The following is a 16,815-nucleotide window of genomic DNA, read 5'->3' on the forward strand; positions in this document are numbered from 1 at the left end:
CTCGCACATTATTATGGGTTAGATTTGGTTGGATTTGATTCTACTACGTATACGTTGATAAATAAATTTAAGGGATTATTATTTATTGTAGTTTCAGTGTCGTTTATTGTTGTAATTATTACATTGTCAGTGGTAATTAGTATATGATACAACAACGCACATTCTGGTAAAATATGGCATTCCCAAAATTTATTGAATAGGCCCCGGGTCTCCACGGGCGCGGAACAAGAAGAACATGACCGACACAAGCCTTCTAAATCTCTTCTCTAGTACTTTGTCATGATTTGCCTGAAGAGTTCCTCTGGAGCTGCACACAACAACATTCACAATTTAGCTTATGTGATTAGCAAAGTGAGCTTTTTATGATCTCTATCGATCAATCATACCGGGCAAATCGGTTAAAAGCTCGAACTGCTCAAGCGCCTGTCGGACAAACATCTCCGAGCCGACGACTATCCTGGCTCCTGACTCTTCTGCTTCTCGTAAGAGTCTCGTCATCTTCGGAGTATAGACCGCATCAAATACCAATGAATAGTGCTTCAATGCATGCTAATCCCATCAACGAAGAAAATATTATAGTTTTCAAATTTTGCCTCACAAAAAAAAAAACAAAAACAAAAATATTTCAACAACGGTAGTTAGGCATACGAAAAATGTACCTTGGAAATGGGAGTCAAATCGACATTTGGTTGCATGCCCATTGATGTGGTGTTGACCAGAATCATCCCATCTTCCTGATGAAAATCATCTATATCCGCTAGCGATATGGCTTTGCCTCCAATTGAATCCGCGAGTTCTACGGCTCGTTCTACCAAAAACAAGAAGTGTCAAGATAAAATATGACTATGTCGTCATAGAACATTAACCGTTAAAAGTGAAAATTTTGTACTTGATGAAGCTTAATTATACCGTAAGTCCTATTAGCAATAAAAACATTAGCTCCCTTTTCTTTTGCACCATAAGCAAGTGCCCTGCCAGCACCACCAGCACCAATAATCACTACTGTTTTACCAGCTAATGGCGACGACAACGAAGGAACATTGCTCGGATCATCAGAGCCTGCAGGAAGAACCAAACAAAAATAAAACACACCAAAAGAATATAACTTGATATATAAAGAATCCCACATCGGATAGATAAATAAAAGGATATAACTTGAAAACTATAAATATTAACTGAAAACATAGAACTTACTACGCAAGCCATCCTCAATAGCAGAAATAGCACCATAACAATCCGTGTTGTAACCCAACAATTTTCCATCGCTTTCTCTCCTTCGTATTGTGTTCACAGCTCCTACAGACTGTAAGATCGATATTGCACAACGCGTTTCAGTAATTTTACTAAGATGATGATATATGCTATATGATAATGATTCGGGTCATTAGCGTATCATACATTTGCTAATGGGTCAACCTCATCACAACATTTCAATGCATCTTCCTTATAAGGAATTGCACAGCTGCATGTCAACACAAGTACTCTATTAATTCAATTTTCTTGGATATTTTATGAAAATATGTATTTTTTTCAATAAAAAAATAACCTAATTGGTTATTTACCTGAATCCAACGAAATCAAGAGATGAGTATGCTCCAAGAAAGCTAGCAATATTATCGGCTAACATGTGGATATACACTCCATCATAGCCAATTGTTTTGAAACCTCGATTGTATATAAGAGGTGATCTGCTGTGACTAATAGGATTTCCCACAACTCCATATACTTTAGTCTTAGTACCAATCTGTCTAAAGTTGTAAAGATCCAATAGATCATTAACCGTTGGTTGACCATGCGCGTTCATCTTTTCAGACTCCAAAGTGGCATATGTCAAATATCCACCAAATTTCGAACTTAGTATCCAAGAAATTAGACCTCTTTCACCCATAGCTAATCCAATTGTGGGAACCTAAACGTTTCAGTGAGATTAGTCCAAATTTGCAACAGTAGAAAGGTTCACAAACAATTAACAACAGTAAAGGTCCAAATTTATCTAGATTACGTATTGCACTTACTTGAGAATTTGAGGTTATATGGAAAAGGCGAGCAACATCTGTGATGTTAACAGCAGTCGTAACAATTTTTACTATATCAGCTCCAGTTTGTTGTATTCTTGCAACAAGATCTTTGAGATCCTCAACACTAGGAGTATCGTTATAGTTGTGCGATGAAACAACGACTTTAAAATTTTCAGGCTTCTTTCCATGAATCGATTTGATGAACTCACTTGCAACCTTATCATACGAAGAAGTCAAAGTCATTATTTATTAGCATCAACATTTACAAATCCCAAAAAAAAAAAAAAAAAGGAATTCTTAAGTTATGATATGTGACCTGAAATTCAATATCAACATAATTAGCTCCTAACTCCATAGCTAAGCGTAGCACATCTTGTCGTTCATTATCATTGCCTTCGTAATGACCACCTTCCCACTTTGGTCTAGATCATCATACGGACATTATTACTCATAATGAATGCATCATGCTTGTATATACACAAACCAACCATAGTTAATACATTAAAAAGAAAAAAAAAAGAAAAAAAAAAAACTCTCGAGCCTCTCACACACACAAACCTGTAGGTGAACAAAGTTGGTAGAGGACATTGTTGTATAATGGTTTTCAGATCCTCAAGAGGGTTGAAAACTGTTAGAGCGTCTAATCGAATTTCCACCAAGTCCGCACCCAATTCATGGGCTTTGAACATTTCAATCACCATTTTGTCTATTGAGTTCGCCATCAAGGGAGCACAAATCAGACTCGGATTCTTCACAATTTCTTTGGTTCTTGGAATTTTCATTTTTTCTTTGTTTCTGATCGTCACTTCCGTGGAATTTGAAACCACCTAACAAGTTGCAAACAAGATATAATGTCACAATCTAGATTTGTCATATCAGTTGTAGTGACAAACCAACTAATGTGTTCAAAACGAAATTTGTGAGTACTTTGGTTATGTAGAATAAAAAAGTCTATCCATATATTCATGACGATAGTGACAAAACTGACAAGTTCATAGTTGTTAGTTGCTTTACAACCTGTAGGGCAAGCAAGTTGCCAAATCCATCACTTTCGAGACTATACATATAATGTTAAATGTATTATCTATGTAGGTAAATTCGGAAAGCTAGCAGGATTTTTATTGGACTAAGTTTAATTACTACAAAATTAACTGAAAGGATTTAAAAAAAAAGATTTTAAAGTATAAAGTTTTTTTAAATAATATTAAATATACATATACATATACATATATTTGTTACTAGTAGTCTAGTACTATACTACAATTTTATTAACAAAACTTCACATTATTGCGACGGTACTATATTTTGGCTCTCTTTATGCTAGAGGGAAAACCACAGCCACTAGATAGTGTTTGGTCGCTGTGAAAAACAAAAGATAGTGCTTGGTCGTGATGGTGCATGGCCCTCACGCTTCCCTTATTGTCATGTGTTTCCAAAAAATGGTGGGTTCCCGATATGCACCGTACTTAAATAAGTTTCCCACATGTCCTAATTGAGAGAGCTAATTAGGTAGCATCACCAACTAATTTATCTATTTAGTGTAAATTATAAGTAAAATATAAAAAATATAAATTTATATTTTGCATATGAAAATGATGAAGATGGATTAGAGCAAATCAAACTCTAAACTCTATATTAGAAATGAGTATAGAGATGGATTAGAGATGGTTATATCTTTTGAAACAAATTTGATTAATTATAATATATTTCCTTTGTGAATTGTGAAGACAATTTTTTAGTCTAAATGGCTTTACTCGACCATGTTAGATCAATAGATTGTCCGGAAAGAAAAAATATATATACTAAAGTACACTTATGTTTATCTATATGTAAGATACTATAAATTTGTATATATGTAAACGACAATCATAGATCTACCACATTTATTGTGTATACTAAGAAGGCTAGTCACTTACAAAAGCATTGTTTGGTTTCAAACTCCGACGACCTGAGAACACAACGGAAACCGGTGGATTCTTGGTGGAGAAGGCATCCGATCTGAACCGGACAGCAAGATCGGTGACCAAAGAAGGAAAGTTGGAGACCACACTAGTTGAAGCAGCTGCCATAAAACCCAAGCCAATGACCATGCGGCTTCTTTTCAAACTTTCTCAAGTTTAAGCTTATTTTCTTCTTCTTCTTCTTGTCTTGTTTTTTCTCAGTTGTTTGCAATTATTGGACTAGTAGTCTTTGGTATTGTTATATATATAGGCTTAAAATGGTGATTGGCTTAACAATTTTGTTTTTTTTCTGTAGAATATAATGTATGCCGGTTTCGTCTTATTGTTTCTTTTTCTTTTACTAGAGACTTTGTGTTTTTATAGTGTCCCTGCACTCTTTGCCTTCATTGCTTACTTTAGTTGGAAAAAATCTATTAATTTTTCCAAATGCCAAGAGATGTATACACACACCCCTCATTTATTTTTTGGGTAAATGAGACACGTGAACCAAAAGGAGCCTATCTCCATTACTCAAAGCGTGACGGAATCCAACTGCTCCCAATACACTGTACTCTGTAGCCTTGGTTATTCGGAGTAGTTGGAAGAGTTATTTGCCAGTGAGATTGGTTTAATCCTCTGCCTTTGTTTGTTTGTATCAGGCTGTCTGTCTTTCGAGCCTTAGTTTTTTGTGGCTCTAACATTTTTGGCCTTTTCTAATGAGGTCCATATTGGTAGAAGCAGTTGTTTAGCCACCACATGTGTATTTTTTTCTTTTCTTTTTTAAACACATTCAGAAGGAAGAACAAAAATACCTCTCATTCTATACATATTATTAGTGTCACGAATGTTAAATTATTTAAGAAAGATCACAATATTCTGATATGAATGAATTTTAAAATATATAAAAAAACGACATGTTGTAATTTCATCAAATGTTAACGCTTGTAGAAGTGTGGCGAATTACATATAAAATCTTTGCCATGTATCGGACTCTAGCCAGATGTATTAGATTTTACATGATAAGATTACACAGTAACAATCAGCTATCGCCTCAAAAACAGGACACTCTCGGAAAATACAATTGGCAATTCTATCGAGTTCCTTTGGAAGAAGAACATACACACAGACACACTTAAGTATGTCTCAGTACTTGGACATGATCTGCCAGAAGAGTTCCTTTGGAGCTACACAAGCAATTCAACATAAAGTCAGTTTAAGTTTTATGGAACAGAAGACATGATTTTTGTTTCATACGAGGTCACTTACCAGGCAAACCCGTGAATAACTCAAACTGCTCGTAAGCCTGCCTGACAAACATCTCTGAGCCAGAGACTGTTATGGCTCCGCATTCATCTGCTTCTCGTAATAGTCTGGTGATTCTAGGAGTGTAGACCGCATCAAAGACCAATGCGTAGTGCTTCAATGCATGCTGCAGAAACAAAGACAACCTAGCTTACTGATTTGTCTTATAGATTAAAGATCTGAAGAGAGTTTGCAGGTGATAAGACCGGAATTAATTCTTTACATAACAGGAAATAAAATATCCACTCTTTCGCTGTCGATAGATAACATTAGGAAAGAGTTGTTATAAGGAGAGCTTACCTTGGAAATGGGAGTCTCACTAACATTTGGTTGCATACCCATGGATGTAGTGTTGGCCAAAATCATGCCATCTTCTGGGCGAAAGCTATCTAAATCCGCTAGAGATAACGCTCTGCCACCAATTGCTTCCGCGAGTTTTAGTGCTCGTTCTATAGAAACACAACATCAGGAAGACAAAAAACCACATCATCAATTACAACCGCAAACATGACAACTAAAAAGAGATGAAGTGAAGAGTATTATTGTCAAGGCTGAGCATGACTGGTAACAGAATATTTAAAGGTGTTTTCTAAAGCGGAAAGTATCAGTTTAGGAAATGTAATTTTACCGTAAGTTCGATTAGCAATTACAACTTTGGCCCCCTTTTCTTTTGCACCATAAGCAAGTGCCTTGCCTGCTCCACCCGCACCAATAACCACTACTGTTTTACCGGCTAATGGCGAAGAAGAGGAAGGTTCACTGCTTGGATAACCTGAGCCTGACAAAAAAACAGCAAAAGAAAAGGCTCCGTTACTAAAAACGGACACTTTTCCACGAGAAGCAACAAAAGGATGGAAGCTGTGAACATAGAACTTACTTCGTAGTCCATCCTCAATAGCAGAAATGGAACCAAAACAATCCTTGTTGAAACCCAACAACTTTCCGTCGCTTTTTCTCCTTATTATAGTGCTCACAGCTCCTATAGACTGTAAGACAATATAAATTAATCATTCAGGGTGAAATAGTATGGCTATTTATTCTATCTTATAGTGATTATTAGGGTTACTATCAAAATTATCTGGTGGTTATTAGGAAACCAGACCTTTGCCAATGGATCAACCTCGTCACAACATTCCAACGCAGCTTCTTTGTGAGGAATTGTACAGCTGCAGGTAAAACAAGTTTATATCATTCACCCAAAAATTATTCTATTCCCATGCAAACCTTAAAACGTAAAAGTAAAATGTGGACTATTCTGTTCATTACTTCAGAATTGTTTATTCTGGAGAATAACTTCTCTGTCACCGTGATAGCTTACCTGAATCCAGCGAAACCAGCGGATGAGTATACTTGGAGAAAGTTCGCAAGATTATCAACTAACAAGTGGACATATACTCCATTGAATCCAACTGATTTGAAAGCTTGATTGTGAAGAATAGGTGATTTGCTGTGACTGACAGGCTTGCCAATAATTCCATACACCTTTGTGTCAGGACCAATTGTTCTAAAGTTGTAAAGATCCAACAGATCTTTGATCGTTGGTTGACCTGGAGCAGAAACTTTTCCAGAATCTAAGGTGCCAAAGGTCAAATAACCACCAAATTTGGAACAAAGAATCCGAGACATCAGACCTCTCTCGCCCATAGTAAGCCCAATTGTGGGAACCTGAAATTTGAGTGAAGATTTCAGATGGTGACAACAGGGAATCACATTCAGAGGTCGGCAAACACTCGATTTACTTCATGCTGGTAAGAAAGACACTTACTTGAGCATTTGAGGTTATATGGAACATGCGAGCAACATCTGTGATGTCCACAGCAGTAGTAGCAATCTTCACTATGTCGGCTCCAGTCTGTTGTATTCTTGCAACAAGGTCATTGAGATCTTCAACGGAAGGGGTATTCTCATAGTTGTGCGATGAAACAATTACTTTGAAATTCTCAGGCTTCTTTCCTTCAATCGATCTGATGAACTCAGTTGCAACCTTAACAATGCAAACATAGAGTAAAGAGAAACTGATAAGCTAGCATCAAAACACCTTCTGAATACTAAAATTCATCAGTTTATACAACGCTAACCTGAAGTTCAACATCAACGTAATCAGCTCCCAACTCCATGGCCAACCGGAGCACATCCTGTCGCTCCTTTTCATCACCTCCATATTGACCACCTTCCCACTTTGGTCTAGAAAGCAGACATCATACAACAAAATAACATTACTCCACAGAGGGAAAGAAGACACAGGAAGTTCCATATCAAACATTAAAAAAGTGCCAAGCTTTGAACACAAAAAAAAAAAAAAAAAAAAAAAAACAAACCTGTAGGTGAATAGAGTGGGCAGAGGAGATTTCTTTATAATGGTATTAAGATCCTCAAGAGGGTTGAAATCCTTAAGCCAATCTAATCGAACTTCAACCAAGTCAGCACCCAATTCCTGTGCTTTGAAAGTTTCAAGCACCATCATGTCTATTGAATCCGCCATCACTGGAGCACAGATCAAGCTCGGATTTTTCACAATTTCTTGACTTCCTATCTCCACTTCCGTGGAATTTGAAGCCACCTAAAGGGTCACACAGAACAGAACAAGGATCAAAATTCCCACAATCCAGATAAAGTTTCGTCTTTTTCAGTTCTATATGTATAGTTTCAAACTCAGAGCAGAACAAAATCTGAACATCAAAAGTCTTCTCCGGAACATAATCCAAAAGATAATTGAACATCAAAAGGAAGAAGAATTCACTAACATAGACGTTGGAGGGTTCCATGCTTCGCCGGCGCCGGTGATCGGGAAACAAAACGGGAACCGGCACACTCCTGGTTTGCAGGGAAAAGAACTCGGCGGAGAAGAAGGTATTGGATTTGAAGCGGAGAGAAGAATCGGCGGCGGAGAAATTGAGGTTGGCGGCGGAGGTAGGTGAGCGTCGTGGATTAGAGAGGAGACGCGGGGAGTAGGTGAGACGAGAAGAAGCAGCCATTGGGGAAGAGACGTCAAACAAAAAAACTAACAGGGGACCCTTCCTTGTTTGCCTCTTTTGCAAATATTTTGACAGATTCTTAAATTTTGGTTTTTTCCAACTCTCCTTTTTTTTATACACTGCAATATAATGTTAGGTGGCTTTTTTGTTTCGGAGTTAGGTGGTGTGTAGGCCTAGTGGTGTGGATCATTTGTGGATAAACATAATTCTATTTTTATTCAGATATTTCTTTTTAAGTAGGGACTTGTTTTTTTTTTTTGTTTTTTTAGCTTCGATTAAGTTAGTCATCATGAGAAAATTCAAAATATGTAATCAGAAAATTCAACATATGTAATTAAAAGAATGTTTGAACTGTCACAAAAGTTTTTAGAGTGTGATGTTTTAGAATTAAAGGTTTGTTCAACTCTGTAAACTCAGTAGAGCATTCGGTACCATAAAACTCGGCATGTTTTTGCATTTCATGGGCCCAAAGAAGCATATAAAATGGGCTTTTCTGAATGTTCGGGCTCATTAGTTTGGTTTGGTTTGATTACGTTTTCATATTCTTCTGACTGGTTTCGAATCGGATTACCGGATACCACTGTATAAAAAAGTAAACAAAACCTTTTAAGCAAACTCACTCACATTCAAAAAGAGATATCATTCAAACCAGCAACCCCAAAGAAACATTCTCACACCACAAAGCTTTTTTAATTTTCTTTACTCGCCAACAAACTTTGGTACAAAAGATAACAAAATATTTGGTTTGGAACAACCCAATTATACATACACTGTACTTTTTATTTGAACATCCAACAACAAACTTTTAATCACTCTTGCTTAGCAATCCGGTTTATCATTTGTATTAGTTGAGTTTCGATTTATTTATCAAGTAATACACATATAACCAAAGAAAAAAAAAATCTTAAGAAAATAGTCTATTTCATTTGCATGTATTGAGAAAACTAATTATGTGCGATATACATAATATAGCAGCTTCTACTCCCCCTCCTCAAGATTTCAACAATAATATTTTCTTTCCCACCGAACACATCCTTTCAATTAAAAAATACTAATCAACTTTTTAGAAAAGGTGAGACAGATTTCATAAATAGAAATAAAACAAAAAACAAATTCTAATATTTTACTATTAGAGCTAAAAGATTTCTTTTATAGAGACAGTATCATTACAACACAAAATGCAGATCAGTGAGTGAGAGAGAGAGAGAGAGAAAGACAACCTCAAACCAAAAAAAAAGAAGACAAGCTTTGATTTGTTCATCATTACAGTAACAAAAAGATGGCTTCATCTATAATGCTAACACTCATCATCTTCATCTCTCTCTCCTCATCATCACTCTCCATCTCTTCCCTGACGACAAACACGATCCCTTCTTCCCCAACAATCTCGCCCTTTGATCAACAGATCTCGCCGGAGATCGCTCCTCTCCTCCCTTCCCCCGCCGTCTCCTCCACCACTCAAACCATCCCTTCTTCTTCAACACTTCCCCAACCAGAATACGACGACGTTCTCGCCGATCCTGATCCCGCCTTCGCTCCCTCCGCTTCTCCACCGCTTTCTTCTCTTGCTACTCCGTCTTCTCAAGCTCCCCAAGTTATACTCTCCGTCGTCTTCGCCGCCGCCTCGTGTTTCTCGCTCCGTCTTCTTGCCGTTTCAGCTTTATAGGTCATTTATATTTTGACCCACGTACGTATTTGTTTTCATGAGTTTTATTTGTCCAAAACATATTTGTATTCTCGAATAAACATTTATTTCTAGTAAAAAAAAAACATTTACAGTATTTATCAAGTCATTTTAGTAGTCGTATATTTATTTTTATCCTCGAAATGATATATTGTTAAAATTTATGAGTAAATTAAGCGTAAGTAAATCCATTATGTCAATCACATAATTGATGCATAATTAACTAATTAATTGGAAATTTTTGAATAAATTTCTAATCTACAATTAAGTTTTTTTCTTTTTAATTACTAAGAGGTTCCGGACATAGGTCCGTACATCCCTTCAGGCCAAGGACCAAAGTATTTTATATGGTTCTTTCCCAAGCGCCGTCCCTCAAACCGGTGACCTCTAGACTTTGTTGGAGAGTCTTTACCAGTTGAGCTATCGACGCTTAGTTACAATTAAATAATTCACATACAAACAATACACTTTGATAACTTTTTTTCTTTCTTTCTTTTCACTTCATCTATTTGTTTATGCAGTTGCTTTATTTTTGTTTTTTTCTTTGCTAGTTAAAGAACCTTTCGAAAAGTAGAAATAACGTTTCGAAATAAAGGTTCATATGCTTTATACAGTATACTGTTTTCAGTAGTATCAACTTTTAAATCTTACTGTTTTCAGTACTGTTTTAAAAAATCTTACTGTTTATATGCAATTAAATCCCATAGGTATGCTAATAACAATGGAGTTTTAGACAGAAAATGGTCTACAATAATCAATTCTTATATATATATATATATGGATTTCTAGCCACTTTAAATAAAATTACACGCACTTTTTATGTATTTAGACTTAGTAACTTTGTGTTATAAGACTACTACTCGTTGTAGATATTCTCTCTTCAAATCCTTTTAGTTATTTTACCAGTTTTTAAATGGTTATTTTGTCTTAATTAATCTTGAGACGTGTATAGGAATTGAAAGACGTGTTTAGTGAATTAATAACGTATTTAAGTATATTGCATTATTGCAAAGTTCCTAAAATGCCAGAAGGCTAGAGGCGCATGCATGTGAGTTACTGCATAATGCTGCCTCACGGCTAAAAGCAAGAACAAAAAAAAGAGCTGCCTTCTTCTCTTGTCCGACGCTTTATTTCTTAATGCCATAACAACAATAACGGATCAGAAAAGGTTTCAATATTAAATTTTTATTTAGGTGAGAAAGAATATATAAAGGACGTTACTTTGTTTTCACATCATATATTTAGGGTTTTAGTTTATGCGTGACAGATTGTAATAATGTCACTTTATATAAGAGGTTGATACCCACTCACTTTAGTTTGTCCTTAGTGGGAAGACAAAGATATTAACGAGCAAGCAAATATATATTATTTGGTAATTTCGAATTCGTCAGCAAGTTTCTTGCAGAATTATGAACATTAGAAGATTTGTATGTAATGTTTGTATAAGTATGTAGAAAGTGTACACAAACTTTAAAGAAAATTCATACCAAAGAAAGAAAAAAACTTGAAAGAAAACGACCCCCCAACACAAACGGCGTATCTCAAAACGCAGCCGCTAACGTCTACGTTAGTTGGGGTGGACAGTGTTATTCAAGTCATTCTCACAAGTCACCCCTATATCAGTCACAGTCCCTATTTACATAGAGAATTACAATTTTACAACAAAACCACTAAACCAAACACCAAAAACCCAAACCACAAAAAATTGGACCGGCTCTAACAAAACCACAACAAAAACCAAAATCAAACCGGAGAAAAATACCACATCAAAATGCGCCCGTATAGCAAAAACCATTGTACCAAAACTGGAGGCAAAAAAATGAGAGACGGTCTGTTGCGTTTGCGTCCAAAATGCCATAAACGCGATCATCTAGTCAAAGATCTTTACCCATCCATATATATCAATATGGTCCATCAAGGTTCACCGTTTTGTTCCTTGATTTCTACTCCTTCACTCCACTGCCGGATACTTGTCTCAACTGGTGAACCCGGAACGACAGGAGAAACTCCTCTGCCGCCAAAAATGCGACGCATAACAGCGTTGTCAAATTTCCTCCAGTAGTGATGAATCGCTCGGGACGGAGTTTTCAAGAACATTCTAAAGGTGATCGATTGATCAATGTGGTCATAATACGGGTCATAGATACTATCACCATTGAGGAGCGGTTCCTGCAAAGAAGATCCCGGTGTGATCTGCAGCGCTGTCGTGGAAGACCGTTTTGATGAAGGGTGCAAGTGTTTTACTAACGGTTTGGTTAGCAAACCAAACACCTGCCGAAAAGGTAAGAGATGATTAGGATAAATACATTGTTACATATCAGTTTGATTTTTCTCTTTGATGTTCAATTACGTGTTAGATTGGTTAAACCCGATATGACTTTACTAGGATGCAAACCGGTTTGCGCAAAGAGTTGAAACGTACCACAGTACTGAAAAGAACAACGGTAATGGTGCTGGTGATCATGATAGCGTTTCCAAGAACCTTAGTGTGTCCTGAAGTTGTGAACTATGATGTAACAGAGAGAGAGAGAGAGAAGAGATTAGTGTGAACTTATTGAAACCCAAAGATCGTGTTATAATAGGTTTTTATCTTTGTTTCTTGTAGTTCACGGATCAAAACCTGATTATAAGCAAGAGCCATTGACACTGCACCACGCATCAGACCAGCCCACCAAATGGTTACTTGTTTCTTCCAATCTAATTTCTCATCTGGTGACTTTGTCAAATTAGATAAGAAGGATAATGGGAACACAAACGCAGCACGACCCAGAAGAATAAGCCCTAGAAGTATTGAACTCACTCCAATCGACTGACCAGGACTGCGCAAAGTAATGTTGATGAAGCAAGATCACTAAAATGAATTAACAAAAGCAAATTGTACATCATTTGACACACTATAGAAAGTCTCACCTGTCGCGTACAACGTCCCATTTCTCAATATCGAGAGCATCCATTCCAACGTAAAGGAAGATAAAAATCTCAGCTAGGAATGACAATGCAGCAAAAGTGTGTCTACGCCAAGAAATATATATTCATTTTAGTCAACCAATTTCACCAGATCGAGATTTCTGTAATTATTATTAGAAGAAAAAAAACTTACTTTGTGGTAACTTTTGATTTATCTGTTACATTGTGCCATGTATAGTGAGACATAACAATCCCGCAGAAGAACACAGTCAAGATTGAGCTTAAGTGGAATAGCTGCAAAGGAAAAATATTTCATGATTTCATATTTGTCTTGGTGAGAAAGTAACAAAAACCTTGCTTCGTTAATTATCATATTTGTCTCTATACCTCTGCAAGCATATATGATAAGTAAGCCAGTAGCATCATAAGAGCAACTTCACGATCAGTAGAGTGCCTGATTTAACCAAAAAAAGAAAGTAAAAAATGTTAAAGAAAGAACGTAACTAACAAAGCATAGAACTAACCAAAAAAGAAAGTCATGTATATAACGATCCATAAACGCGCAATATACCTTCCAATATAAAGCTTCTTCATAATGAAAGCACTGAGCAATCCAGCCTGAGAAAGAAAATGAGTGAAAACTTTTCTGATTTAACTCCAAATCCCATTGCTGAAATTTGAGGAGAAGGGAGAAAGGAAGCTTACTGCAACACCAAGTGCTGTACTTAAGATGAAGAGATAAAAGAAGTTTCCAGCAAACTCCAAAGCTATGGTTGAATTGATGTTTGTGAGATCAAATCTCTGTATTGCGTTGAAGAGCACAACAGATGTTGCATCGTTCACTACACCTTCTCCAAAGACCAGACTGTACAAGAGAGGTGTGTCGTCTTGATTTAGCACCTAGATTATAACAAAAGAGGGGTTGTTAATTCTTGACTAGGTATAATAATTTTGAAATGTTGCTTAAGAAAATTCTTACTTGCAAGGTGCAAACAGAGTCTGTAGCAGAGAATATTGCTCCAATTGCTACAAATTAAATAGACTAATTAAGCGGATGAGACACTTAAATGAGCAATAAAGCAGAAAGGGTTTTGGTTACCTAAATAATCCGAAATGGTGAGATCTCCGATATTCATTTTCTCGAAAAAATGTTTAGCACCTAACCAAAAAACAGAACCGGAAATATCATCAAAATGTATCGAGACTGATCACTTAGAAATGTAGGAGTTGATAATTGAGATTTTTGTTTTACCTAATGATATGATAACAAATGAAATGAGAGTACCAATAGCACCAAAAAACATAATGGTCGTGAAGTTGCGGAAAAATTGCTTCTTCTTAACCTGAAACCTGAAAAAAAAAACCAAAACAAAAATGTGTTATTCATCAAGAGAACCGGTTTTGAATTGAACATAACCGGTTTAACATGAAATTTAAAAGAAGAAGAAGAAAAAAAACTTACCCAGCGTTGAATATAATAGGTGGAAGAAGATAAATGAAGAAGAGATCTTCACTAAACACAAGAATCCTGGAGCTCTTGCCTCCACTTATAAGCAAGATCACAATACCAGTACATGAACCCTAATTTTCGTAATTCATAATACTTATTAGAATTGTTTGTAACCAATAAAAGTCTACGTGTACTTTGGGGGTAAAAACAAATAATAATAGTAATAATAAAAAAAAAGCTTACGATGATAAGAGCTGTGATAGACTCATTCATCCAGCGAGTCTCCTCGAGTAAGTGACCGAGCACGATGCAAGCGCAAAGCAGAGCAACGAACAAGTTCATGGAGACAACTGATGCGTGATCTGACCCTAACATAGTCTCTGTTTTTTTCAGCATTGTGCTTAATCCAATTGCCATTTTTGCAAACCTCAGCGTTTTGAGTATATTTTCCTAGAACAAAACAGGAAACGTGATTTTGTGCAATTTAGATTTATGATTCCAATTTTAACCGCCGTGAAATATTCAAAAATCAAGAAAATTTCCGAAAAAGGGAAAAATAACAAAAACATTCCAAAATCATAACTCCACCATAATCATCAAGAGTTTGAATCCGTAAAAATATCTCAAAATCATGAAATGATTATGGTGATGAAAAACCAAGAAATTGAGAAAAACTTTCTTGAACAGTAAAAGAATCTGAAAAGTATCCATCAAAAAAAAAAAACACAAACCTGGTTGTAAAGAGATTCGAACGATCAAATGATTCTCTTTGGTCGTAGAGAGAGAGATGTTACAGTTCTGTTAGGGGACAGCAAAGAGACGAACACGAAGAAGACGAGAGACCGCCAAAGATGGCCCTATATAAAATAAAAATATTTATAGATGTTAAGCAGAGAAGCCATTAAAAGCCAAGTGGAAGAGAGAGAGGTCAACGCTTTTTAAAAAATCTCACTTGAGCTAATCTCTAACCGTCGAAATATCCATCTCAAGAACTTTATTCCAAATGGACGCCTGAGATGATTCGTTACACTTACACCCCGTTGTTATGACCGTATCTGTGGAATTAGCTCATTGGTTATGATGTTGTCGTGTTAAAGATTACATGTCAAAACAACAGAGGGGGGACCCGCTTTTATCCTTTTTTCCCCCTATTTTTAATGACTTTCTTAGAACCTAATGACCAAATAAGTGTTTTGTATTCTTTTTTGGTAGATTGTTTTATGGTATGCTATATTCCTTTTAACAAATTTGTACATCTGACGACCTAAAGAGATAATAGTAATATACCAATAAAGAAATTATTTCAGAGTAACTAAGTTTTTAACCAGTTTCAGGAAATTGACCCCATACCAGAATATCGAGTTATACTAATTGTGATGGAAATGTTCTTCCTTATGTGCTTAAGACGTTTACTTGATAAAATATTGGCGGAGTCTTTTTTATAAGGTTTATGAAACTGGTTGTTATGCTAAATTAAAACTACTTTATTAAATTTCCTGGCAATATACATATGATATTGTTATGAAGTACTAATTTATCTTTGGATGTACTAGAGGTCTCTTTTTTTTTCTCTTTCTTTTATTTGACATCAACTAAAGTCTCTATTTAAATAGAGTGGTATTCATCATTACAAGAAATAGCTTTTGTGATTTTGAATAATACTTGTTGCCCAGGTGTTTCTTTTTCTCTTACTATTCTTTGTTGTCCTTGCACTGAGAGAGAGAGCAAAAGCCAATTCTCGTGTACCCCGTCTTGGGGTGAATATGATGAAAGGTTCATCATTAAATCAATTTATTATCTTTTTATTCGCGTAAATTGCTTTTCATCTTCAAAACCTTTTAACATAAAAATGTCCCCTTCATCTCCAATATATGGTTAGATATGCAATTCATCTTCGGATAAATTTTCAAAAATGGATAGAAAATTATGATACAAAAGAAATCAAAATTCATCTTGAAACAGAAAATAACTTTAAAATAATTCGTTCAACTGTTCGGAGGCCAAAACCATTAAAAAGCTAGCGTAAAAGTATATCTTTCGATAAGGGTAGGAATAAATGCAAATATTAAATAATTACATATAGTAGTATTTTCCAAAGCCCATGGGATGCTTAACTGGATGATCAAATGTTACTTAGCCAATCCCATGGATATTGAAACATTTAACTGCAAATTTCATTATAGTAGTGGGCCAAACATGTGACCCCTTTAATATGACAATTTGAATGCCTCGTGGTCTGCTTTTGTGCCTCCGATCTACACTATTATCCTAGTTGGAGTGTTACTTTTCGTTTAAGGCGCCACATGATACACACACATGTTACATGTATAATAATATTTACATCATTGTCACAGTTTCGAAGCTAGTTTACTTAGAAAACCATGAGATAGCATGGAATCTATACCTACAATGAAAGATAACGAATCTACAGTTTAGTTACGGACTTGGATTCTTTAGTTTTGTTTTTGTTGTTGTGCCTCTCTGTTTGTTTTCTTACGAGGACAGGAAGAAAGCAAAGGAATGAAGAACAAGAAACGAA

General features: G+C 35.8%; 3 protein-coding genes and 1 pseudogene across 4 annotated transcripts; 1 reads left to right on the plus strand and 3 right to left on the minus strand.

The window, feature by feature from the left end:
• Nucleotides 1-54: 54 nt before the first annotated feature.
• Nucleotides 55-4,577, minus strand: LOC104764324 (bifunctional 3-dehydroquinate dehydratase/shikimate dehydrogenase, chloroplastic). The gene is made up of 11 exons (XM_010487840.2): nt 3,935-4,577; nt 2,577-2,845; nt 2,335-2,440; nt 2,016-2,234; nt 1,563-1,909; nt 1,399-1,462; nt 1,195-1,303; nt 910-1,059; nt 660-808; nt 387-549; nt 55-307 (listed from the first exon to the last, which is right to left on the minus strand). The coding sequence occupies exons 1-11, from the start codon at nt 4,106-4,108 to the stop codon at nt 267-269; spliced, it is 1,791 nt and encodes a 596-aa protein (XP_010486142.2). The 5' UTR covers nt 4,109-4,577; the 3' UTR covers nt 55-266.
• A 281-nt stretch (nt 4,578-4,858) lies between these two features.
• LOC104764325 (bifunctional 3-dehydroquinate dehydratase/shikimate dehydrogenase, chloroplastic-like) lies at nt 4,859-8,517 on the minus strand. The gene is made up of 11 exons (XM_010487841.3): nt 8,005-8,517; nt 7,579-7,820; nt 7,339-7,444; nt 7,026-7,244; nt 6,579-6,925; nt 6,363-6,426; nt 6,138-6,246; nt 5,889-6,038; nt 5,561-5,709; nt 5,225-5,387; nt 4,859-5,142 (listed from the first exon to the last, which is right to left on the minus strand). The coding sequence occupies exons 1-11, from the start codon at nt 8,233-8,235 to the stop codon at nt 5,102-5,104; spliced, it is 1,821 nt and encodes a 606-aa protein (XP_010486143.2). The 5' UTR covers nt 8,236-8,517; the 3' UTR covers nt 4,859-5,101.
• Nucleotides 8,518-9,393: 876 nt separating this feature from the next.
• On the plus strand, nt 9,394-10,016 carry LOC104764326 (classical arabinogalactan protein 27 pseudogene; annotated as a pseudogene). Its single transcript, XR_015590901.1, has one exon. The product of XR_015590901.1 is annotated as a classical arabinogalactan protein 27 pseudogene (transcript).
• A 1,407-nt stretch (nt 10,017-11,423) lies between these two features.
• On the minus strand, nt 11,424-15,186 carry LOC104764327 (sodium/hydrogen exchanger 3). Its single transcript, XM_010487843.2, has 14 exons — nt 15,008-15,186; nt 14,520-14,726; nt 14,289-14,407; nt 14,079-14,176; nt 13,926-13,985; nt 13,806-13,852; nt 13,532-13,726; nt 13,398-13,444; nt 13,214-13,280; nt 13,020-13,120; nt 12,830-12,931; nt 12,540-12,738; nt 12,342-12,425; nt 11,424-12,190 (listed from the first exon to the last, which is right to left on the minus strand). Exons 2-14 carry the CDS (start codon nt 14,691-14,693, stop codon nt 11,834-11,836), a joined length of 1,650 nt encoding a protein of 549 aa, XP_010486145.2. The 5' UTR covers nt 14,694-14,726; nt 15,008-15,186; the 3' UTR covers nt 11,424-11,833.
• Between the last annotated feature and the right edge of the window lie 1,629 nt (nt 15,187-16,815).

This window comes from Camelina sativa, chromosome 19 (assembly GCF_030686135.1).
Source record: "Camelina sativa cultivar CO46 ecotype springtype chromosome 19, ASM3068613v1".
NCBI classification, from domain to species: domain Eukaryota; kingdom Viridiplantae; phylum Streptophyta; class Magnoliopsida; order Brassicales; family Brassicaceae; genus Camelina; species Camelina sativa.

What these genes read in the sequence shown, in the direction of transcription:
- LOC104764327 (XM_010487843.2), bottom strand. Translation starts at nt 14,693, where the DNA reads ATGGCAATTGGATTAAGCACAATGCTGAAAAAAACAGAGACTATGTTA. An exon ending in AAGAAGCTTTATATTGGAAG is followed by an intron (nt 13,281 to 13,397) that starts GTATATTGCGCG and finishes TGGTTAAATCAG; the next exon opens with GCACTCTACTGATCGTGAAG. An exon ending in TTGTTCTTTTCAGTACTGTG is followed by an intron (nt 12,191 to 12,341) that starts GTACGTTTCAAC and finishes CCTTTTCGGCAG; the next exon opens with GTGTTTGGTTTGCTAACCAA.
- LOC104764324 (XM_010487840.2), bottom strand. Translation starts at nt 4,108, where the DNA reads ATGGTCATTGGCTTGGGTTTTATGGCAGCTGCTTCAACTAGTGTGGTC. An exon ending in TGAAACCAAACAATGCTTTT is followed by an intron (nt 2,846 to 3,934) that starts GTAAGTGACTAG and finishes GCAACTTGTTAG; the next exon opens with GTGGTTTCAAATTCCACGGA. An exon ending in ATATAACCTCAAATTCTCAA is followed by an intron (nt 1,910 to 2,015) that starts GTAAGTGCAATA and finishes TGAAACGTTTAG; the next exon opens with GTTCCCACAATTGGATTAGC.
- LOC104764325 (XM_010487841.3), bottom strand. Translation starts at nt 8,235, where the DNA reads ATGGCTGCTTCTTCTCGTCTCACCTACTCCCCGCGTCTCCTCTCTAAT. An exon ending in AATTGCTAATCGAACTTACG is followed by an intron (nt 5,710 to 5,888) that starts GTAAAATTACAT and finishes GTGTTTCTATAG; the next exon opens with AACGAGCACTAAAACTCGCG. An exon ending in GTGAGACTCCCATTTCCAAG is followed by an intron (nt 5,388 to 5,560) that starts GTAAGCTCTCCT and finishes TTGTTTCTGCAG; the next exon opens with CATGCATTGAAGCACTACGC.